The 25714-nt window shown below is 36.7% G+C and overlaps 1 protein-coding gene across 17 annotated transcripts in view; it reads right to left on the reverse strand.

Moving 5' to 3' along the window:
* The window catches only part of NRXN1 (neurexin 1), an 898064-nt gene that overhangs the window by 132329 nt on the left and 740021 nt on the right, over window positions 1-25714 (reverse strand). For all 17 annotated transcript variants that reach the window (XM_081941958.1, XM_081941974.1, XM_081941972.1 and 14 more), the window contains one exon: window positions 14018-14189. In XM_081941958.1, the coding sequence (XP_081798084.1) occupies window positions 14018-14189 (172 nt within the window). The remainder of the gene's footprint in view (window positions 1-14017; window positions 14190-25714) is intronic.

The following is a 25714-nucleotide window of genomic DNA, read 5'->3' on the forward strand; positions in this document are numbered from 1 at the left end:
AATCAGTCAATGTGTGCACATTGTGCAAAAGCCAAAGGCATTAAGCCAATTAAAAAAGAGGCAAAGAAACCATCAGAACTAGTGCATGCTGACATTTGTGAGTCAATGCCATCATCACACCAGGTGAAAACAGAAATAATTTTCTAATCATAGATGATTACTTAAGATACACATATTTTGATAGTTGCTCAGTGAAAGCAGTCAAGTACTATACTAGAAAAAAAAGAATGTGTGACTTTAGTAAACAACATTTTTTTTAAAAAAAACTCACAAGTACTATGAACAGATAGTAGGGGATAATTTATAGCAAACAACATATAAAGGACCTGATGGTATAGGTGACTATACAAGGAATTACAGTGGTCTATATCTCAGTAAAGAATGGTGTAACAGACAGAAAATAATCTATTGCTTAATTGAATAATAAAATGCATGTTGCAAATTTAGAATGGCAAATAAATACTGGACAGAAGCAATTAACACAGCAACTATCTGCAGAACAAATTCCCTGTAAAAGTCACATGTAGCTACTAGTAACTAATACATTTTCTAAAGATATAATGCAGGGCTTCTTTTAAATTTAATTGGGCAACTTCTTGGTTTAGACAAACTTGGCTTTTGATGTTTTGTTTATTGGACCCCTCAAAACTGTTTGAAAAAGAATGGATGTTACGTTTTGTCTGTTGGCATTGGAAGGTTTGAAGGTTCTTTCATTTATGTGATTTGGTTTAAAAAATTACATGTGTATAATACAACTTTGGCAAGAAGTATTATAGTTAAGGATTGTATTCCTATAAGATGGAACTTGTCATTAAAATTGTTGATTGCCAAGAAGGATAATTGTATGTTTAATAGAAGGAAATCATCCTCTTGATTTTAAGAAATGGATCTAGGATATGAGTTTGTTATCTAGTCTTGAAAATTCTTCGTATTCTAATAATGAATACAAAGAATAAAGCAATATGTTTTTCTCTGGTCTACATTTAATGATGAGCCGAAGACTAAATTAATTTTATTAATAGTTATTACTGGATTCCCCCACTCCTAATTCATTTTCTTTGTCATTTATTTAAAACATTGCAAAATAGATGGAAGGAGGTTTTGTTCAGCATATATTTCCCACTTTTAAAAAGTGCATTACATACTTAGATCTCAGATCACCAAGTAACTGCAAACCTTAGCTTGTAGGATACAAAACAGCAGATTGAGCAGAAGGCAAGGATGATTGTGAGTCCATAAACAACCAACTGTTCTTTCAGGAGGATGGTGAGATTAGTTGGGCAAGCAAAGATCAATTAGGTGTCCTATTATCCACCAAGGCAAAGTATGCATTTGCAGCACAAGCATGCTAATAGGCTGCATGGCTACATACACTGAAAATGGGACTTTTGGATAAATGAACCAAAGCCAATAGTCCTGTTTCAGAAGAACCAAGGATATATCCAATTCTTTCAGAGAAAATTACATCCAGATCAATGCATATAAATACCAAATATCATTATGTGGAAGATGCTCAAAAGAGACTTATTGAATTGAAATATTACCCATTGGAAGATGTTCTGGCATGTTTCCTTCTTAGCTTCAGTCCAAAGAATAACACAAACCCTTTGAGAGATTATGAGATTTGTGTGGACTGTTGCATGAGCCAATGAAAAAATGAGTGTTAGAGGTCCAAATCTAATGACACTGAGTCTTTAATATTTTATGATATACTGACCACAAATGAGCAGTTGGATGTGGAAAGAAAGTTAAGTATTGATTCTTTGTTTGATGAATACAACATAGTGTTTTTAGAGTGTGTGTGTGTGTGTGTGAAAGAGAGAGAGAGAGAGAGAGAGAGGGAGAGAGGGAGAGAGAGAGAGAGAGAAAGCACGTGGTAGAGGAGAATAGTAAAAATGAAACTGTACTCAAGGAATAAGATACAGGGTTGCAGTAGGTCAGATATGCACAGTTTCATTTAAAGCACAGCTCCATGACAGCCATTTCCAACCTGGTTCCATTCCAATATGTTGGGATACAACCAATTTTGTTGTATTTATTTTGTACAATGACAATAACGACTATGCTATATTATATCAACTCCCATAACCCTCACCTAACATGATCAGTTCCTCGGTTTTTCATTTTAAGGTACAGCCACTGCATTTTTTCCCCAAAGGAGGCAGAACAGCAGTAATTAATCCATTTGAAGATCTCATTCTCATTAGTTTATTTGTTTGATTCATTTCTCACCTTTAATTTTGCACAGAATATACAATGCTCCTTCCTCCTCCACAACCACCATTTGTGAGGTGGGTTGAACTGAGAGACCGAATGATAGGTCAGACACAAAACCAGCTTTCATGATAAGCAAAGACTAGAATTCATGGTGCCTTAGTTTCTACTCCATCAACTTAATTACAATATCAACTGTCCTCCCTTAAAGTAACATTTACTGATATGATGTTGCAGTTATATTAAAAAAAACAAAAAGAAAGCCATGCTCTCACTTTAAAAGAAGTTTAATGTGAATCTATCTCTTCTGTCCTTCTATCTCACGAAGAACTCCTTTCAAGAATCAGGGCCATAGGTGGTGTGGTCTATTCAGTCTCGGTGTATAGAGCTGCTATATTCTCCTGTTCAAACGTAGACAGCTTCTTCAAAAACAGCACCAAAAGTGGCTTGATTTATGATTTGGAAGGGAACTGTTATTCATCACTCAACTCAGGATAATCAGGATTTGATGTATTAATGAATGAAAGATTTCAATTATTAAGTGAGGGAGATAATAGAATGTCTAATATCTAAAACTTTTCACGTTGCAAAATTTTATTGCAAGTTCCATTTAAAGTTATTTCTGTTTTTGTTCATTATTAATATCAAAAGTCTTTTTTTTCCTGGAAAATCATTTTGATTGCAAAGGAATACTTATGCATCTGTTTGTGAAGCTGTGACTGTTACTACAAGGTTATAAATTCAATCGAATTGGGGACAGAATTGGACACAATAAAGGTGTTTTTTTTTCTGAAAAGTATATGGGATTAGGCCAACTTTCTCAAGGCATAAATAAAATGCACACATAAAATGCCTAACAGTCAGGCTAAGAAAAAAAATTACAATGTAAGTAGATGTAACAAAGAGATTAATATCTTCTCGGGTATCTGAATTACTTAGGTTGTTCCTCTCAATTTTTTTCATCTAGGCCAGACAAGAATGTCACTTTTTCCATTTCCAGTATGAATTATAGGGACTCGTTCTGAATTAGCTAACTAAATAGAAACTTTTGTCCTGAAGACATGAAGTTCTATTGCACTGTGACAACTCACAATGCTAGCAAATAGATAGAGACAAATGTGACCAATTCTTTTTTTGTTGTTGTTTAAAAAAAAAGCACAGAAAGACACCCACCATGTGGCTCAAATACATCTCAAAAATCAATGCTGTTTCCCAGAAATTAATTTTGTTTGTTTCATATCGGGAACAGCAATTTGTCTGGCTCAAAGGCTCAACTCAGCAGCTCATTTATGCTGCCTTTTGGAAGACTCTGAGCAACCTCAGGGCTGCTTGAGGACTTAATGGAAACAAAATGCATCACCACAATGACAAAGCAGAGAAAAACAGGCTGACAGAAAAGTTTATGAGAATATGTGTGCTACCATCCAGCATAACACCAAAACTCAACACAAACAGGCAATCTGGGGCAAAACCAAAGACAACTTAATACGCTATTCTGAGTATGGTCCTGGATAGGCCTGGCCTTGCACAGACTAATTTCTGCTGTTGTTTAGAACCCACTGTGCAATGATCAGAATCAGTTACTGCTGCTGCTCAGTTGACACGCACAAGGTATCTGAGAAGCCAAAAAGGACCGGACATAATCTGTATGGCTGATGGCTTTGGTTGTTCTACTCTTCTTGATTGTCAAAAATGCTTTTTTAGGGGTTATATCCATCCTTGCACCAAACTGATCTAGACTGTGTGATCAATATTGAGATAAGACATACAGAAAATAGGCAGATAGATATTTAAATCAATTGCTATAGCTACCCATCTCACAAATGCAACTCTGTAGCTACCCATCTCACAAACACTACATAGTTGGCCAAAATAACTCAGGGCAGTTTGTAATAAAAGTCCAAAGCAAAGCAAATATAATAAACAACACTTTAAAAAAATATTAATCCTAGGGACATAAAAATGAAATAATGATAAACAGTTGCAAGTTAGAAACATGTACATCATACATAATTCATAAGATGATTGTTGTCTTGTGTTGTCAAAACTGTGGCAGATAGGCACTAGGCATGCTGCTTGGGAAAAGCATTCCTAAGCTATACTGGGAGGTGGGGGCATAAATATATGTAAAGGCTTTTTATTCCTGTTCAGCATATACATAAATTATAGATTCCTTGCCTTGTTTCAGCTACTCTTGCCTAAATTTGAGCTGAAACCTAATCACCAGTTACTTTTTACTTTAGGCTATAAAAATCTCTAGATTTGTCCTAAAACAACAATTATTGTAGCTGAATACAACAATTATTATATCTAACAATTATTTTAATTGTCATAAGAGAAGAGCCCTCTTAGGGAGCCATGATGACAATTTATATATCATCAATCAAGATAATGAAACAGGATGATATTTATACAAGTTTGAAAATCATTGTTCTATCTTAAATAGAATATGCTGCTTCTTATTCAACTGGAGAATAATATGTGTTTCCTGCTCAGTTTATTGTGCAGATGTTAACTCAAAACTATCAACTTTGGACTTCTGATTAATCTTCATAAGAGTTATTTTGAAACTAAATTTGCAATTCAGATGTCTAAGTTAACACAAATGGGAGTAGATCCACTTTAAGATGCTGATCTTCAACAGAGAGACTGGGTCTCAAGCACAGTGAATCCTCTTGTAATCTTTTCAAAAGCAAGATGGAAGAATTGCAAAGAAAAAAGCAGGTGGAGAAGAGATAGATGACTATTACAAAAGAATCTAAGTTGAAGATTAGAATCTAGGAAAGGTAAATGAATCAGAACAAACAAGATAGCATTGTTAAGAAGAAAAAAACAGAAAGAGATATAGTCAAAGTTTGTTGAATTAGATTATCAATTTTCAGAAAGCTAAAAAACACCCCAATAAATAAAGTGAAAACAACAACTTCTTAGAACTGAGTTCAGAAATAAGTTTATTGCAAAAGACCATTCTGCGGTCAATGTATTTTGAGCTATAGTTCAATTTTTGTTAGAAGAAGTTCTATGTAGATAAAAGTGAAGAATAATAAAAGGAACAATAAAGCCCTGGGCTCATATTTATTTATTGCAGCAAAAAATAAATGAGTACAGGCAAATACATGTATCTTTCAATAGAAGAAAACATACATGGGGCTGCCCTTGGGACGCGCCCGGAGACTGCAGTTAGTTCAGAACGCAGCCGCGCGGGCTGTGATGGGGAGTACGAGGTACTCCCACGTAACACCTCTCCTGCGCGAGCTGCACTGGCTGCCTGTGGTTTTCCGGGTGCGTTTCAAGGTGCTGATTACCATCTTTAAAGCGCTCCATGGCACGGGACCTAGTTACTTGCGGGATCGCATCCTCCCACATACATCCCTGCGGCCAATACGCTCACACAGGGAGGGACTTCTCCTGGTGCCGTCCACTAGGCAATGCCAGCGGGCGACACCGAGGAGTAGGGCCTTCTCTGTGATGGGCCCAACCCTCTGGAATGACCTCCCCCCCGACATTAGAACCACTTCTGACCTCCGCTCCTTCCGGCAAAAACTGAAGACCCACCTGTTCCGATTAGCAGGCCTGGCATAATTCAACTGTCCCTCCTGGCAAATGTATTATATCTGGTTATTTTAGGGGCTTTTTAATTTACTGTATTTGTTTTTAGGGGTTTGAATTTATTTTATATCTGCTTTGTACAGTTCTTTTAACTACATTTTAACCTCCTCCATGTCAATTGTCAACTGTACATATTTAATTTAATTTTATTGTATCCTGTTATATTTTGTATGAACTGTACACCGCCCCGAGTCCCTTGCGGGAGAGGGGGCGGTCTAGAAGCATTAAATATTATTATTATTATTATTATATGTTGAACTGTGGAATCCTTGATGCTCTCTTAGTTTGATTGTTCATTTACAGACATTTCATTATCAGACTAAGTAACATCATCAGTGTTAATGAAAGTGAGGTTTGCTCCCTGTTTATGTACAGTAGGCTTGCCCTGCCATTGGTGGTGGTGGTGGTGGCGGCAGTGTGGATTTCTCTTTGATACTTCCTTGATTAAAATATTGTTTTCTGCTAGATTTATTTGTCTGGTGTTAAACCCAGTTAACTGACTTATGATGTTGCCTAGTCAAGTAACATATCTTTCACTCAGAAATATTTTCAGAGAGCAGGAATGGCCCATCTGAGAGACACTATTTACATTACAAATTTCAAAATTAGGAAATGTAAGGAGTCCAGAATATCATAAGCAAGGATGATAATGCATCTCTACTCCTCACCATATGCATTCAATGAATAGCTGAAAACTTGAAAGCTACAGATGGTTCCAAATACAATGGGTTGGGCAGTTATTAGTGCCTTTCAGTGCATTTATAGTACACCATTACTCTCTGAGCTGCACTGATTTGCAGTCTGGGCGCAAATTAAAGGTGCTGGTCACCACTTATAAAGCCATTCACAGCCTGGAAGCGACATATTTGAGGGACCACTTTTGTCCAAATGTTTCTATCCTTCCTCCAGATCAGCAAGGCGTGCATACTTTGGACCTCAACTATTACACAGTATTATACAACAAGGCCCAGGAAAGATGCCTGAATTTTGCAAATTATGGTTCCTGAGATTTGTTTGGTGTCTGCTAACATTTCATTAAAAAAAACATCCTCCTTCTTCAAATACTTGGATGCTCTCTCAAGCACAGAGTCTAAAAGGAGCTTATCAATATATATATATTTACCTGTCTGTGGATTTAAGGGCTGGCCTGCTGTTACTATTATTACTATTGCTTTGGTTTTAATTTTCTTGCTTTTGTAGTTTTAATTTTAATGTGGTTTTAATTTTAGTCCTATGTTCACTGCTCCTAGTCACAATATGTAAATTGGGTGACTATAGATGTTGATTTAAATAAATTATATAAGTATATTTAAATAAAAAAGGAAGCTTGACTTAAAAATAGTTATGGAAGATCAAAACATATTTCTGAAAGATTCTGAGTTGCTGATATAACAAGCTTCAACCTCTTGGTATCACCTTTCATTTCTCGCCATTATTCAAAACTAAGTAATTGTTATGTGTTTCAGATAAACAATTCAAAATATGCTACAGGCTTGATTTCTAACAATTTACTATAGCTACCTCACTTTATCTGTTCCTCCCATTATACAAAATCCCACTGGAGAGTAATCTTGCAACCTACAATTCAAATAAGTGGTATATTATTATACCATTCTACTACACTTTGCCTACTGTGTCCTCTCAGACATTGAAAACTGCTTAAAGATCCTTTAAGGTCTGATAACATCATTCTTTCCGTGTTATATTTACTATATAGTTATACATCTCTCCAGGAGAAGTTGAAATCTTCTAATAGTTTATATCATCTCTCAAAAGCACAACTCATATGACAACCTCCAGGTTCTTTAAAATAAGTGCTGTGTCAGTGTGTTAAATGATGCCGAAACTGTCAATAAAGTATTAGTAAGCACACCACACATTTCATTAAAAAAATTCTCTAATTGCAAAAGTAAGCAACAATAAGATTTTGCTCCTTACTATAGTCTTAAAGATGAAAAGGGCAAAAGAGAAAGCTCATAAATATACAAAGGAAAATATCACAAATTAAGAATATTTATTTGTCTAATTAAAACCAGAAAACAAAATGCGAACTTGAGAAATATTATTAAAACCTCTGATGAGACAAGATTATGGATTTGTTATTGCTTGCTAAAGAAAACAAAAGTCTCCAAAGTCAAAGGAGATTAAAAGATCTCAAAAATCTGAAGTGATGGCTGGCTTTGTATCACTTTTAACTCTTAGTGGAATAGTAAGGAAGAAAAATATTGTCAGTTATATTGACGTGGTCCAAATTACAGAGCTTAACTTTACTTTTCCTTAGTTTTACTATGCTGAAATTGTGGATAGTTGCAATAATCATAATTATCATAATCATAATTACACACACACACACACACACACACATTCTCTCTCTCTCTTTCTCCTTGAAAACAGGGGTGCAATATTTATTGACTGCACTTTTCTTTTTCTATGCAGATAATATTAAATATATCAGAGTCAGTTTAATCTAGTGGTTAAGGCTCCAAGCTGGAAACCAGGAGACAGAGTTCTAGTCTTGCTTTAGGCATGAAAAATCAGCTGGGTTACTTTGAGCCAATCACTCTCAGTCCAATTCACCTCACGGGACTGTTGTGGGGCGAAATAGGAGGAAGAAGGGGGATTATATATTTTCACTCCCTTGAATTATTTATAAGAATAATAAAGGTGAGATAAAAAAAGATGACTGGGTGAGATTTCTTGAAACTTCCCGTGTATGTGTGTGTGTGTGTGTGTGTGTGTGTGTGTGTGTAAAAGTGAGCGTAGAGTAGGACACAGTAAATATTTAGTTCAATATGCAGCTGAATATAATATATATGATTTTCTTATTCCCACTTGAACTATGCAGAAGTGCCAAAGAGCTTTATATGTATCAACAAACATAGAATTTTACTTTCTCTTGTTAAGGAAAAATGTGTGACAATTAATTGAAAATAACAAACAAACGTGATAATGCAATTCAGAAGGAAAAAATACACACATACAGGCAAATCAAAACTTCTACATAATGAAAACCATTTTTTTTCTGTATTATTAAATTCATATAGTAACAAAAAGTTTTAAATGGACAAGCAAGTGAAAACATCTAGATTGCTTGCCTGGACAAATAATTAATCAGGCTGAGGTATCACAGGAAGTCAAGCTGATTTCTTCCATCTCAGAGAAAAAGGGATCAACTGCACAGTTCAGATGAAAAGACTTCTTAATTAATCTGCTGATCTTGTGAATGTTTAATTAAACCCAGATACAGGTACAGGAGATAAGTTAAAAAGCAGATGCCATGGTAACAATTGTATTTTTTTAAAACACACTGAAGTCATGATAATAAGCATTAATTATATTTCCAAAATTCATTGCTTGGTCTAAAATATTGTACCAGATAATGATAGGCTGGACACCGCCCCGAGTCCTGTCAAGGAAAGGGCACGGTCTATAAATTAAAGTATTATTATTATTATTATTGTTGTTGTTGTTGTTGTTGTTGTTGTTGTTGTTATTATTATTATTATTATTATTATTATTATTATTATTATTATTATTGATATGTTTGTACTGCTTGGAACAATTATGATTTAATGGAAAGCCAGCAAAGGAATTGGGGGAGGGAGGGCTCTGAAACACAACTGGCTCTAGATAGCAGAAGTGGCTAGAGATAATTCATAGCCAAAAATAGAAGAGCCCTTGCCCATTTAAAAAAAAGTATACAATGGATTAGGAAAGTATTATAGAAATGTAAGGGGAAATATCAGATCTGCTGTGCAGTATTTTTGCAATAGAATTCCTTGTCAATGTGACCATTCATTCATTCATTCAAAAATTCTGACTGCCTTCAGAGACACATGTTTCTCTCTTTCAAGGCTTACTATCCAGCTTTCTGTAACCTAGATTCACAAGAGGATTTAATTACAACTCCCTTTATTCCTGACCACCAGTCAGGTTTGTTAGAATTGATGGGAGTCCGAGGTAGAAAACAAATTACAAAAGAGTCTAGTTTGGGGAAGCCTGATCTAAATCCTGAATTCCTCAGTTGATTGCTCAAAGTATGAAATAGTACCACAGTACTCTTTAAAACTCTTTAAAGACTGTAAAAACCCTGTAAAAAGAGTCTGGAAATAAAAGAAAATAGGGGATAAAATAAAACTGGCGTCAGCCACTGATTCAAAGTTGAAACAGCTGCTTACTCTCAGAAGCCTTGAATCAATGGAGCAATAACCATTAGGTTATTATTAGCAGAATCCAGAAACAGGAATTTGGCCTTATGACAATCACTTCCACATTTTCCCCATGGTAGCAGCAGTCCATTTTTTTAAAAAAGGGGGGGAGACACTCACTGACAAAATGGTCAAAGGATCACAACAACCCATGGAAGAGTTGGAGATGAAGTTAACTGTGAGCCGTTTGGAAAGGGAAAGGAGGAATAGATAACAGCAGATAACTGTAATGCAGCAGGAAACGTTTAGAATTTTCTGTAACAGCTCAAGGCACGTAGTATAGACCACATAATCATCATTGCCATATATATGTAGGCCACTGCATTCATACACAAACAAACCCCAAACCACTCCAAAATGGACAGAAAGTATTGTTATCCTCAGGAGTACTATTTTATTTATATTTTATATTTCTTAATTGCCCATGTCCCTCACTCTAGGCAGTGTACAATATCATCAATAAAATTAAAAATTAAAATTAGAATAATTTAGGATTAAAAATTTTAAAATTGTAAAACAATAGTATTAAAAATCATACATACATATAAGATTCCATTAAAGATGCCACTGCTGATGGCAGCCTCGGTGAAATGTTCTTCAATAGTTCTGATTTATATGTACACTGTGAGCTTATGCACCGGAGATAAAATTGTATGTTCAATCACACTGGTCCAATAAAGAATGATTCGATTCTATTCCATTCCATACCAAAAATTTCAGAAGGTAAAGAATTCCAAGATGGGAGATTAGCAGTTATTAATGCAGGTGTTGGGAGGGGGTTCTTATGAGCCCTCTCAAGTCCCCTGATTGTGTGGGTTTCTGTGTTCCTCACCACAGGCCTACAAAGAAGGTCAAAAGATGGGAGGTTTTTCTCACCTCTGAGGGCAAGATGTTTCCCAATGCAGTGACAGTGGCAGAAAATCTGTCTTTCTTGAAAATTTTTAACTGATGGGGTCTGTAGAATTGGACCTAGAAGCAAACTGGCAGCCAGCTCAACTTGTGGAGCAAAGGTGTTATATATGCCCTTCCTTAAGCACTTAGTATGGCTGATGTGGCTGCATTCTGCACCAGCTGAAGCTTCTGTATACTTTTCAAGGGTAGTTCCATATAGAGCATGTTGCAATAGTCCAATTGTGAGATGATCAGGGCATGAGTAACCAAGCAGAGGGCTTCCCTGTCCAGGAAAGGATGTGACTGGCACACAAAGTTGGACAAACACCCTCCTGGTCACAGTTGAGTCCAAAAGGACCCCCCAGTTATATATCTGGTCTGAGGTAGTGCAACCCTATCCAGGACCAAAATTGATAAACTCCTAAATAGGGACCTATCCATAGGGGCCTATCCACCGCCACTCTGTCTTACTAGATTTCAGTTGAAGTGTGCTGTTCTCCTTCTAGAGTCCCACAGCCTCCTGGCACCTTAAAAAGGTGTCCACTTCATCATTCACTTCAGCTGGGATGGAAATATATAGCTGGGTATCATCAGCTTATTGATGATACTTTGTCCTATGGTGATGGATGATATTGTCCAGCATGTTGATGTTAAAGAGGAGAAGAGCCCTGTGGCACCACACAAAGAAGGTGCTGTGAGCAGGACCTCTTGGTTCCTATTAACCCCAACTGGGACCGGCCTTGGATGTAGGAGGTGAACCAGCAAAAAAACTGTACTCCCCTCCCCCAACTCCTTAAGTTGACCTAAAAAAATGCCATGGTTGATATTATCGAAAGCCACTAGCAGATCAAGAAGAGCAAGAATGGATGTCACCAATGGAGTTTCAGTCCTGTGGTTGGGCCAGGAACTGAAAAGGATCCAGATGCAGAACGAACGTGGCTTATAGATTAGACAAGAAGCACAAAAGCAAAAGGGGTGTTGTAATGGCAAAGTTAAATCAAGACAAAGTACAAAAACAAAAAAAAACACCAATTTTTGCTGTTACATTACAAAGGCACCATCATGATATCGATAAAAGCTTAAAGAAAATTAAAGATTAAGAACAACTGTCCTGAGCTGAGCAAGAAGATGCACAAGGGAATTCTGAGTTATGACTGAAACTGTGGCTTTAATTAGACCCTGCTGTAGTGTACAAGGAACTATTAAAATCAACAGAAAGACTGTGATCACTCATTTAACATTTTATGAAACGTTTCCAAAGTTTTCTTTTTCTGGAGGAGGAGGAGAAGAATACAGGAAATGACTTAGTGTTAATATTAAATCCAAATGCCTAAGGATTCTGTAGCATAGAGTTTTTTATTGTTGCACATACTTTAAACTTGCTTTTGAGCATTAAAATCAAAGTAAAGGGAAAGTTTAATTTTAAAAAGCTCAACCTCCCTCCCCAAATTGCATTTATTATGTAAGAAATGAAAATAACAAATACGATAATAACATTAATAGCAGGAGATACAATTCTAAGTCAATCCACAGACACTAAAATTAAATAAGTATAGTCAAGAATATATTGACTATGAAGGCCAGCCAACAACGTATGATTAAGAAATATGCATTTTTTCACACAAAAAGGAATGACAAAAGAAAAGCTTCCCTTCTTAAACTCACAGCCTTTACCAGAGAACCAAAAATTGGATGCTGATTTTAAAGAACAGCAGAAGTTCCACTGTTCCACTGTTGTTAATTTAAATACTGGAAAACCTGAGAAGTCTCCGCAAGACTCCATTCTTGCCACTCATTAGTGCAGAGGATCACAGCTTATTAATTGGAAATTGTCAGAAGTACCAGAAAAAATCATGAACTTGCTAATTGGTCTCAGACCAATAGTATAGAAGACTTCAGGTGAAGTAGCAACCTTTCCTTTGTTTAGACCAGGGATGTCCAAACTTGGGAACTTTAAGATTTGTGGACTTCAACTCCCAGAATTCCCCAGCCAGCCATGCTGGCTGGGGAATTCTGGGAGTTGAAGTCCACAAGTCTTAAAGTTCCCAAGTTTGGACACCCCTGATTTAGACTCTTATCACATATGACTGGAAGTCAAGAATGGCAATGTCGAGCCCAAACCTGGCTGTAAGACCACAAAGCATGACTCCTATGCTATAAAATGTTGAAACTTTAATTTCATCTTGTGAAAATATCTCAGTGACATCAGAGCATCTTAATTACAAAAGAATTGTAGAAATGCCTGCATGAACCCATTATGTTTTATCTCATTCAGTTTGCCTTGTTTTCATTTTGCATCAAGTATTGTTATTTTAGACGCTACATAAAAATATTCACGTTTTTGTATCTATTTCTCCTAAACTTCATTTTTTCCCAATTTATAATATTGCAGAATAGTCACATCATTTCCATAAGATTCAGCATACAACTTCATGGTTTTGTGCAAGTCACAAGGCTGTCTGTTGGCTTGGCCAATTAAAAATACTTAATATAATTGATGATCTGCTGAGGCCATATCACAGCTCATCTAATGAGAAACAAAAAAAATTATTTTGGGGGAAAAAACCATATGGTGGGCAGGTTTTGATGAGATATCTTAAAATAAATAGCTAGTGAACCACAACTAGCAAATATTTGTAAAATTAATGCCATTTTTCTTTAATTTTGTGCTGTAATATATTTTTCTACTTCACAATTTCTGCTTAATAGTTTATAAAATGAGCACTGTTTTTCAGTACTTATTTTAATTCCAGATTTTTAAAATGGTTTTTCAATATATTAAGCTATTTTTGTCAAAGCCTTTGCATTATCTAAATACAACAATACATTAATACCTTATTATTGTTATTTAAAACTTTGTTTTAAAGAATTTTGACATCTTCATCATCTCCTTGGTTTTATTCATCTGTCCAATGTAATGAAATAAAGACTCAAAAAATTGCTATTTTAACAATTGGTAAAAACATTTTTAACGGCAGCAAAGAACAATTAAGCATCTTGAAGAAGCAAAGATCCTACATACCTATGCAAGAAAAAAAAACCTCTTTAAATCCCTGTAATTCCACAAATCCATCAGATTGTATTTACATTCTCACCTGCTGGGTAGCGTTCTATAACCGGCCAGTTGTCCACCTGTAATGTGGCATTGCCACCACTTCTTGTAAAACGTACTACATGGTATTTCCCATCATTAATGATTGCGTTGACTTCTTCAATTGCGATATCATCTGTTCCAACATTAAATTTAACACCAATTTTTCCTTGGTGCTGTGAAGAAAAGCCAGAAACAATGGAAGATATTAGTAGTTATTTTTTAAAAAATTACTCTACACATTGAGTTGCAGTGCTTTATCTAGTTTACCCTTTGAAAGGATAATTTCTCCTCAGTTTAATCTTTAGAAGGATAGCATAGGTAACATTGATCTTCCTCAAAAGTTCTATGCAATTTTCTTCCCTCCTACTATTGTCAATTTCCTTCTAGAAGAGATCTCTGAAGGGCAAGGGAAGAAATTACATGAGCACTGTTTAAAGAAATCTGCTCAAATGGACTTTTTCCTCCCTCCCTATAGGAATAATCCTAGAACTGTAATTTTATTGTTAAGTAACAAATATCCCAAATAAAATCCCGGAACCAACAGAACGATCAACATTAGAATTCTCAATCAGTATTTAAATGTAGTATTGTCCTGGGTGGATAATATTGATGAGGCAGACACTGCTCTATATCACAGCTAGAACAGTGACGTGCAGTCAGGTGAGGCAAGTGAGGCACAGCTTCACCACTCTCATCATGAAAAAAAAAAGTAAAAGGAAAAAGCTGAGCTAGTTGCTGCCTCACCGTGGATGACTCTGCTTAACCTCACTGGTGCTCTCCCTCCCCAAGTGTAGTGACTTCCTCCCCAGGCCCCCATTCATTTCTCTCTCTCACACACACAGCTGGATAAAACTATATAAAAATCTAGCCCAGCTTCACTGATTACAAGTTTGAAAAGGCAACGTGGCTCCACCTGCAATCAAACTACACTTGGGGAGGGAGAGCACAAGTGAGCACTGAGGAGACCACAGGAGGAGGCAGGAAGCCAGGCAAAGAGCCATGCTGTAGTACACACACTTCCCCCCAGCCTCTTTCTTTTGGAAGGCTCGGCTCAGCTCCCCTCCGGCTTCTCTGCCTCTCCTCTCACCCCAGCCTGCCAGCAGGAGGTGGTGGGTGGGCTTTATTGTGTTCCAGGCATTTCCCACCCAGACAGCAGGCTGCAAGGCACCTGAGGGTAGAACAAGAAGCAATGGGTGGAAACTAATCAAGGAAAGAAGCAACTTAGAACTGAGGAGAAATTTCCTGACAGTTAGAACAATTAATCAGTGGAACAGCTTGCCTCCAGAAGTTGTGAATGCCCCAACACTGGAAGTCTTTAAGAAGATGTTGGATAGCCATCTGCCTGAAACAGTATAGGGTTTCCTGCCTAGGCAGGGGGTTGGACTAGAAGGCCTCCAAGGTCCCTTCCAACTCTACTATTGTATTGTATTGTATTGTATTGCATTTGCAATGGTGGAGGTGTTTGGGAAAGGCAGCAGGGGAATGGGGGTGGTGGCAGAGGAGCTGCTTTTAAGCCACTGGAAAAGATATCCAATCCAACTTTTGTGTGTGGGGGGGTTTGTTTGAGAGTGAGTGAAGAGGGAAGGGGTAGGAGAGATAGTCCAATCCAACTTCTGTGTGTGTGTGTGTGTGTGTGTGTGTGTGTGTGTGTGTGTTTGAGAGAGGGGGAGGAAGGGAGAGAGGGAGGAAGGAGGGGAAGGAGAAGAAAAAGAAAAAGAAAGAAGGAGCAAAGGAGAAAAACAAATGCTGTCGCTTTAAATTGGAACTGAGCATGCCTGGCTGTGGAATTCTGGGAGTTGAAGTCCACAAGTCTAAAAATATTTGAAACTCAGCACTGTGTCAGTGCCTCACCAGTCATAAACCTCACCGCACGTCACTGAGCTAGAAGATATATATTATTCAATGTAGCACATGGAAATTTACCAACCTCCTGAACTAAGGAAAGAACAGTCCCTAATCTGAAACACCAGGAAGGGCAAACTGGTTTCAGCTCTAATTAGACCCACTTCCCATAAAATTGTAGTAGCAGTATTGGCAATTAGGTAGTTTTATCTATTCAAAGCATTGCCACATCGCTCAGGCAACAATTCACTCCAAATATTCTTATCTATTTTAATTATTATGAAAAAAAGGACTCATAACTGGGAATTTACTGCTTAATGGAGTAGCTTGCTGTGTTCATTTAAAAAATACAGACTAAAGCAATTATTGATTTTTATTTCCATCAAAGACAAGTGAAATGCTCTTTTTCTGAATAATCATTCTGATAAAACTGAGGGTAGAAAGGAGCAAACTGAAAAGCCAGAAGAAAAAAGGAGACAGTCATAGTACTAGTGATAATAATAATAATAGTTAACAGTAGAACAACTGAATAAATAAACTTCATTGCTGCACCTTTTGAAAACCCCCCAGGTTCGAAAACAAGTAGAAAATCACTTATTTGAGAATGTACTATTTCTTTTCTCTTTTTTTTTTGCATCCTCCTGATTTTTTTTTATTATTATACAGTTTTGTATTACTTTTTATACTATATTTCAGATCTATATTGAGAAACCTTCACAAAGAAGCATTAACAACGTCAGTGCTTCCTACCAGCAGCCTTAATTGTAAGATTAGGCAAAGATGGGGATGTGCATGTTTGACAACACCCCTCAGTTAAACATAACACTCTTTAAAGGAACTGTAAATTTGTTGGGTGAATTGCATAGACTTCCTTATCATATACAGACTGTGGTCACAGAGCACAGCTAGAATTATCCCCAGGGAGATTGGCTAAGTTCAAAACCACCACCTTGCCTCGGGGTTTAATTTGAGAACAACGGGAGAGAGCCTGAGGTGTTTATGAGGATTTTCATTGACCTGGCATATATAATATTAGGTTGGAGTAGAGGTCATCTGTTCTTCCTTTGTGAGGGGGAAAAATAATTTAAAAGAAAAGCCATTTTAAAACCTGCTTAGAAAAGGTGACAGGAAAAAACCAGAACCTTTTTTTCTAGGTAAACAAATTCCAAGGCAAAAAAATATATGGATTCTTCTAAACTGCTTCAGCAACTGAAGTGACAAATTGTGCAATTCATGTGTTTTAATCACCCTCTTATTCAGCTTTTCATATTTATCAGAAAACGTAAAAACAAACAAACAAAAAATGTAATTGCTCTGGCACTGTAAGCAATCATCCCTTTTCATGAATTATTAAATATTTAAGAACTTCCCCAGAGGCATGTGACTATAAAATACATATACTTTATTCAACTTTTTTGCTCCAAAATCAAATGCTTTTGAAATCCATCCAATTTTGATGATGTTCTTTTATTTCAGTATTCATCCATGTCTTTCCTACTTGCTTCCACTTGCTCCTATATAACATTTTATAAACAGAAAAAAGAAGCAAAACACCTTTAAAAAATTAAGCAGGTGCATGCAAATTATAGTAACTAGATGCATTTACATGCTTTTATGTGGCAGAACTCACTACTTCAAAAAACTGGCAACACAAACAATATTGAATATCACAGGAAGATTAAAAAATCCACATGAATGCAAAACCGTAGATCGATGTAGCCATTCTATGGTCAGTCCTTTATAAGCATGTGCTAGAACTGTAGCCATATTAACCATTTAGTGATTATATACTGATCACGATGGCATAATTATGTTATGTAGCTAATCAGATTGACTATACTACAAGAGTGTCAATAGAAGTCTCCTATTATTTGATTTCTGTTATCTCTTCTCCAGCACTGAACTAGAAAGGTAGGAACAAAATTGCTTAAGCTATCTGGACAACCACTAACTCTTTGAAACTTTCTGTATTATAGCTACAATGCCCCCCAAAAGGGAGTATTTCCAGGTTACTTAAGGATATATTCCCTTTCATTGACACAGTGAGTCAAAATATTACCTCACTTCTCAGTGCTCAAAGCATTATCAAGTGGAGGGCTCTTTCATAGCCTATATGAGATTAGATAAATGTATGCTTCAGAAGTAAATTTCAACCCAAATATCTAGTTTTTGAAGAATTCTGACATTCCTTTAAGGAAGTTGAGAATTTTAGAGGATGTTTTTGAATGTCTTAATAACACACAGTGCAGCAAGTCCCTACAGCAGAACCTGTTACCTTTGAATAGATGCATTCTTGCCATCCTGCCTACCCCATCTTTGCACAAAGGCCCACCCTAACTGAAACCAGGGATTCAAAATTCACAAAGACTAGGATTTTCACTTGTGTTGGGCTCTCACAAGGCTAAAATTTTAGGCATATGTGAGTGATACCACATTTTATTGTAAAGTGTTGTATTAAACTTTGAAGAGAACTTAAAAAACCCTCAACCAAAAATTATGTTAATATTGCCACTGCTTCCGTATTCAGATTACATTAGTGTTTATAATACAATTCAATATCAAGATTGTTTAACACCAAATCTCTCTCTTTGTAATGTGCTTTAAAAGAAATTTAGTTATCCAGTCAAGAACTATCATTGAAAGACTGTAAGAAGTTCTACAACTGATAATTCAGTTATCATTTAAAGCAATTTGGTTTTGGTTTAGGGTAACAATAGAGTTACTGTTATATGGAAATCTCATTAAAATTTGCATGTAAAAAACAGTACAAGCAGAGGTTGCATCTAGGAAGCAGTGTTCTATTTTGGTACTTTCCTTCTGGAATGTGATCCAAAATTACTTTTAATTACAGAAATGCTACTTTAATGAACTGAAGAGGACCTGGAACTCTATTATGTTCCTTTAATATTAAGAACAAAGGAGAATATCTTCCCTTTTGGTGGGAAAATCCAAATAGCCCAAAATATACTTATTATGTAAAAATACATGAAAAACAAGTCTAAAGTAGATGGCCAGATGGGATGTACTGATCAAATGTATCACTGCTATTTTTTCTTCTAATCAAGAAAATGTAAAAGAGTTTGACTTCAAAACATTCCAATTTCAAATGGATCATTTCGAATCTCCTTATTTGGAGGGGGGGACGACTTGCCTGTTTTGAAAGTTTTGATCTGCAACTGGCCTACTGTTTGGCGAGTTATGATTTGATAAGCCTTTTTCCAAACTTTTCTTCCCAAGTCTAATCAACACAAAGTGTGTCTTTGCTGCAAAGAAGATTTAGACTCAGAGAGTGAAGTGTTGAAGACAAAACTGCATTTAAGCACTTGGTCACATGTGGAAGTATACTACCTGTCTGCCTGTTTAAGTTAAAACCATTTGATCTTAATTAACTAAGAAGGAATTAACATGGAGGGTGGATTTCTGCCTGGATGGTCCTCTGTAATGAGCCGAAGGACAGAAAGGGAGAGTAGTGAGCTCCCTCCCATATTTGGGCATACCAGGGGTTGTAACACAAATACATACCTATTTCCCTGGCCTAGCTGATAAGGAAGAGAGCCTGTGGCTTAGTGGCAATTACATCGGCCTAATATGCAATACAGCCCTGGTTCGATTCCCAGTAAGGCTTTGGCTAGCTGATGAGACCTAAATAGGTTGAAATAGATCTATACTAGTCTCCCTTCATTTATTTATCAGCACAAATACAACAGATAGATGATAGATAGATAGATAGATAGATAGATAGATAGATAGATAGATAGATAGATAGGTGATAGATAGATAGATACACTTGGCAACTATTGATTGGTTTACAGATGCATGCTTTCCTCATGGACACCTTATGGACACTTCATGATCACTTCATGATATAGATACCTGACTCTCTACTAGTTAAGATTTTGCTGCATGGAATGTGATGTCTAATGTCTTTCCATTGTGCTTTTCTTGTGAGCATAAGAGATTAAGCGCCAAAGGATTAAGAGAGAAAGGAATGTGGATTTTTGACTGATTAATCAATGTGGTTTACCAACTACTGATTAATCAATAGATAGATAGATAGATAGATAGATAGATAGATAGATAGATAGATAGATAGATAGATAGTTCTTTGGCAGACATTAATGTAAATGTTTAGGCATGTGCATATTTGGTTCCTCATACACATGTTGCTAATACTGCTTATGTTATAAAGGTACAGATTTCCAAAAAAATGTTGATTTAGAGAGTGGTTTGTAGAGTTTGGTATGTATTAATATGCTCTATGCAGGTTCTGGTGCCTTACTGATACTAAGTAAAGCACAAGATACTAAATTTCTAGGATTTATTTCATATGTAGAAATTATATTGGGATGTTTTATATAGCTTTGATATGCACAATTCTCTATGCAAGTTCCGAGGATGGCAAATAACAAAATGTGCTTTGTGAAGTACAAACACCACTCTTGTTGCACTTGTGTTACAATATTATGTGCAAGTCACAAAGTACTTTTTTCTCATTTTGATGAAATTTCAGCTTTCTACAAGACAGCCTAGGGATACTGTTGTGCCTTGTTTTAATGTTATTCATATAGTTAAGAAGCACCATCCCCTTTTATATGCAGCCAGCGGCTATTCATATGTCCAAGCAGAAGGATCAGTAATGAGCACCCTAGTTGCTTTGTGCCTGGCAGGCAGGTTAAAAGAAAAGACCGAAATGTGTTGCATGATATTGCTAAGTAGGTAAGGTAGCAGTGCCTAGAGAAAAGAAAATGGCTAAGAAAATGATTTTTAAAAAAAGAACGTAAAGAAAACCTTCACAGAAGTGGAAGTACAATTTATGCCTGCCTACTTATTTGTCTTCTGGCTTGGAGAAGCATATTTGAAAGTAATATGAAAGAAATGGGTTCTTTTACTCTACATTATACAACCAAGTTCTCTAGGGAAGGTGGAAGGAAAGAGGAGATGAGAATGAAGAGCAGGAAAGTGGACAGACTCAGTTACAGGAATATGAGTGCACCCATTTACTTAGAAGGAAGAAAATGGACAAGGTAGGCCAAGAACTGTAGAAATTAATAGTGGACACCCCCCCCCCCCCCGAGACAGAAATTCAACAAGATCTGTGCTTTCATTGCAAAAATATCCATGAATATTTTTCCCTGCAGATGTAACATTAACAATCAGTTCAGTAGAATTGTGTAATATTTGGAAGCTAGGAATAGAATTACTTTTTGAGTACCAGGTTAGCACTTCTAATGAGGAACCTACTGTACCTATGGAACTCCTAATTCAAGCAAGCAGTTTTCTCTGAAAGTTGATGTTAAGCATGTCATTTGGGTTCATTGAGGACGTAATTGTGAGCTCTCTAGCTCCTTCTTGACTCTGAGAAAATTCAATAGTTCAAGTCCATAACTGCTAAGTTCTTGCTGTAACTCTGGCCATGGATCACTACTCCCACTAAGTATGGGTCACATTCATATTCCCTTTCATTTGTACTCTATGTTGTAGACTCATCATCATTATCATCAATCATTATCATAATCATCATCACCTTCTTTTGAGAAAAGAGACTCCAATATTTTTCCACTGGTTTTTATTCCAATACTTTGGTTTTCACTCCATAGTTAGATCTTCAGTTATGTAAAACACAGGAGATCTCCCATATTTCCATTAAATCATGAGTGAAGATACTTTAAGCAACCTTAGAAACAATGAAGATACTGCTACTCATAAGTGGATATCTTCCTATGAGAAATTATCTGAGAATTTCTCCTCTGGAGAAATTTAGAAAAACTGTCTAACCCATTTTTTTTTTAAAAAAATAGTATTTCAATAGGCAATTTGTGTCTAGCTCTACATGTGATACACACAGTATTTCCATTCTCCTACCTAATATGTATACACTAAATGCATTCACCTAACCTACCTCTGCTTTTCTTTTGCACATAACCATAGAAAACATGCCTTTCATGCATTCTTGTGAATTCAAATTTATCCTACATTTAGTGACATTTAAACAGTATGATTGTAATGCAGATATAAATCACAGCAAAAGATACTGGAGGCAAGGAATATTTCACACATTTAAAAGGCATTAAACAGAGAGAAATAAACATTGGTGACAAGAAAAATACTGATTCTATCACTCAAGTACTAAACCCTTTTATATCTTTACAATTATTACATTGCATTATTACTCTTTTTTTTAATAATGGGATCTCTGCCTGGAAAACAGATGAAGTGCTTCAAATGTGCTTTTTATGGCTCTGAATGATCATAGCCACTGATTTGAGACAGTTAATGGCCCTCCTATAATATCTTCTTTCTCATGTAATAAATGAATTATTTAGACAGTTTATGAACCAAATCTTTTCCCATGAAAATTGGGATTAAAAAAAAAAGAACTGCTGATGTCTGCTGCTTGAGGCAATGAACTCTAGTAGCCCAATGCTAGGACTATTTTTAGGTTATCTAATGCTAAAGATATTTGGATCCCAGGAGTTTATCATAAATATCACAATTATTCTAAGACAGTCTTGAAAAGTTTTGAGGTTTTCATAAAGCCCACTCTAAATACCAGTTCCAGATTTTACACTTTTAACTGGAATATGATGTGGAGAATTATTAGCTTTATAAAATCAAGCAAGGGACAATGGATGCCATTTTGTCTAAACCTGTACTCAGTATAGTATGTACACAGACATATATAGACAAATAGAGGGAATAGAACGGGAATTTATCAAATTTGCAGACAACACTAAGCTGGCAGGAATAGCCAACACTTCAGGAAATAGATTTGAGATACAGAAGACTTGAACACTCAACCCTATCTAGCAAAATAAAATAAAATGGTGAAAAAGGTTCTACATTTAGTCAAGAAAAAACAAATGCACAGATATAAAATAGGTGGGAACTGGTTCAATAGTGGTAACTTTGTGAAGGAATGTGGAGTCCTAGTGAACAAGCATTTAAATATGAGCCAGTTGTGTGTGGCAGCAGCCAAAAAAAACCAAAACAATCCTAGGTTGTATTAACAGAGGGATAGCATCAAGATCAAGTGAAATATTACTACTGTTCTATAAAGTCTTAGTAAGACCACACTTAGAATACTGCATCCAGTTTTGGTCACCATATGATACAACAGATGCAGAGACTCTGGAAAGAGTGCAGAAAATGGCAACAAAGATGATTAGGAGACTGGAGTCTAAAATATATGAAGTACACTTGCAGGCATTGGGTTTCTCTAGTAAAAAAAAAAACGACTGGGGTGACATGATAGCAGTGTCCAATATTTGACAGCTGCAACAAAGAAGAGGGGATCAACCAATTTTAAAAAGCACCAGAATGCAAGACAAGAAACAATGGATGGAAATTAATCAAGGAGAGAAGCAATCTAGAACTAAGGAGAAATTTCCTAACATTGAGAACAATTAATCAGTGGAATAGCTTGCCTTTAGAAATTGTGGTGCTCCATCATCACTAAAGGTTTTTAAGAAGAGAATGGACAGCTATTTGTCTGGAATACTATAGAGCAGTGATGGCGAACTTTTTTTGGCTCCCGTGCCAAAAGTGGTGGGAGTGCAGGGAGGGACGTGTACAGGCGTGTCACACCCATAATGCTATGCATATGACACCGCCCCCCATGAGCACATCAACGCGCGACCAGCACCTCCCGCTTTTGGCACAGTTTTTTCACCCTTCCCAGACTCCAGAGGCTTTCTAGGAGCCTGGGGAGGACGAAAACAGCCTTTCCACACACACACCCGACGCCCTCTGGAGGCCTTAGGAACTTCCCTGAAACCTCCAGAGGGCGAAAAATGGATGTATGGGGAACCCGGATGTTCGCAAATGATCTGGTGAACTGCACCTGGCATCATGTTTCAAAACATTGCATCAAGCTGCGCCAAGGCAGTGCTTTGAGGCAGCACTTCTAATCTGGAGTGATTATACACACACATAGAAAAAATCCAGATCTGAAGTTGTTAAATGGGAATAATGGATTTCAATAAAGAGACTTGAGTTTTAACAAGTGTAGTGGTTTGATCTTAATTAATTCTTAACTCTCACCTCCTACCCTTTGAATACTCATTATTATTTGATTAGGAACCTGCACATCTCTTATTTCTTTATGACTGAAATCCAAAGCATCACACTTCGGCTAGTTTCTTGGTTGGTTGAGATACTAAATCTCTAATGAAATTGAAAATTTAAGTTCCAAATTTTGAAAAAAAGAAGAAAAAAAACTAGAGATAAAAATTTGAAATACAATATAGCTGAGGAATCCTGCCAAATATCTCAGATTTATATGAGCACTGATCAATATTACTATGGAGAATATGAGCAGTGTTTCTCTTTTGCCTTCAGCGAAAGAAAATAAACCATGTGGGTATTCCCATGCGTCCAGGGTATAGCAGGTCGTAACATCATTCTGCTGACATTGATGACTTGCATGAATTACTAAATTGCAATTTAGGCTTTGATAAATCATGAACATTAATGCTTTTCCATCAGCAACTGTAATTTGGATAGGGGAAAAAAAGCAAGCTTATCAATGGTGCACCCAGCTTTCTTAGAAATGGCATTAAAGATGACTACAAAATAATATATGTAACTGAGAATCCTTCCAAAATTCTCTTCAAGGAGAATTTATAGTTAAATAGTCTTGGCAACCATTCTTTTTCTTTTCTTTTCTGCACCTGAAGCCTCTCTTGCTGCAACATTGCACAGAAGGAAAGTGAAATTGCTAGAGATAAAATTATATTATGGTAACTGCCATTAGTAATATCTCCCCATACTTAACGTATTTGGTCAAATTCACCTCCGTTTTTGCTACTATAAAAGACGTTGTTCAAAGAAGTGTGAAATTTCTCCCAGTTGCAAGAAAGTCCACTTTCATTGCTGCTTAATTTAAAATACTAGATTTGCAATAGGAGTCCTATATCGAATAGGCCTGGCTACCACTGGGAGCAGGAAACATCCATTGTTCTGCAACCTGCCCAATACAGAACTACAAGACCATTGCCTTGTTAGGCATCTCACAGTATATAATTAGAAGATTGCTTTTGATCCCACGAGGCATAAACTATGCACGACTATTTCATATGGATGGTGGAAATAAGAAACTTTCTGAAAGCAGAGAGGTTTATGCTCTTTACTGAAATTCCTAAAAATAGGCCATATTCAGCATTTGACACTGATACTCCACCCCTTCTCTCCTGCTGGTTTTACTTTAGAACATGTTGAATACAACAGTGACAAGATATACTTGAGACATAATAAGAACATGCTTCTGCCTATTCAGGTTGTCCTCAACTTATGACCACAACTGGCACTAGAATTTCTATCAATAAGTGATACAGTCATAACATAGCATGTCACGTGACTGTATTGCTTAGCAATGGCAATCCTAACACTTCCTGTTGAGGTAGGTCACCAAATTCCACTGGTTGTTACTTGAGGACCCAGCCCAATCCAAGCCATTCTAAGCCCAACCCCAAGCCTCAGTAATGTAACTGACCCTGCTCACCTTAACCTTCCCCCCATTTCTGCCCTTTTGGTCACCCCGAACTCTACCTTGTGAGAAATCCTGCTTGCCATTCAGGGGCTTCTTGGCCTTGAACCCTCAGCTGCTGCAGATCAGGCCAGCAGTAGAAAACCACTGTGCCCCAAGAAGCCCCAGCTGTCACAGCAGCATGACACAAAGCAGCAGTGCCCCAGGAAGTCCCAGTCACTCGATCAACACAGTGTAAAGCTGGAACTGGCCTGGGAAACATCAGTTACTCCAGCTGTCACACCAGCCTGGTGTCAAATGCACCCACTCTTGCCATCTTGTACTCATAGGTCCCTGCTGAGTTGCACCCAACCACCCCAGCTGACTTCTGGT

This window comes from Natrix helvetica (assembly GCF_964273705.1).
Source record: "Natrix helvetica genome assembly, chromosome: 2".
NCBI classification, from domain to species: domain Eukaryota; kingdom Metazoa; phylum Chordata; class Lepidosauria; order Squamata; family Natricidae; genus Natrix; species Natrix helvetica.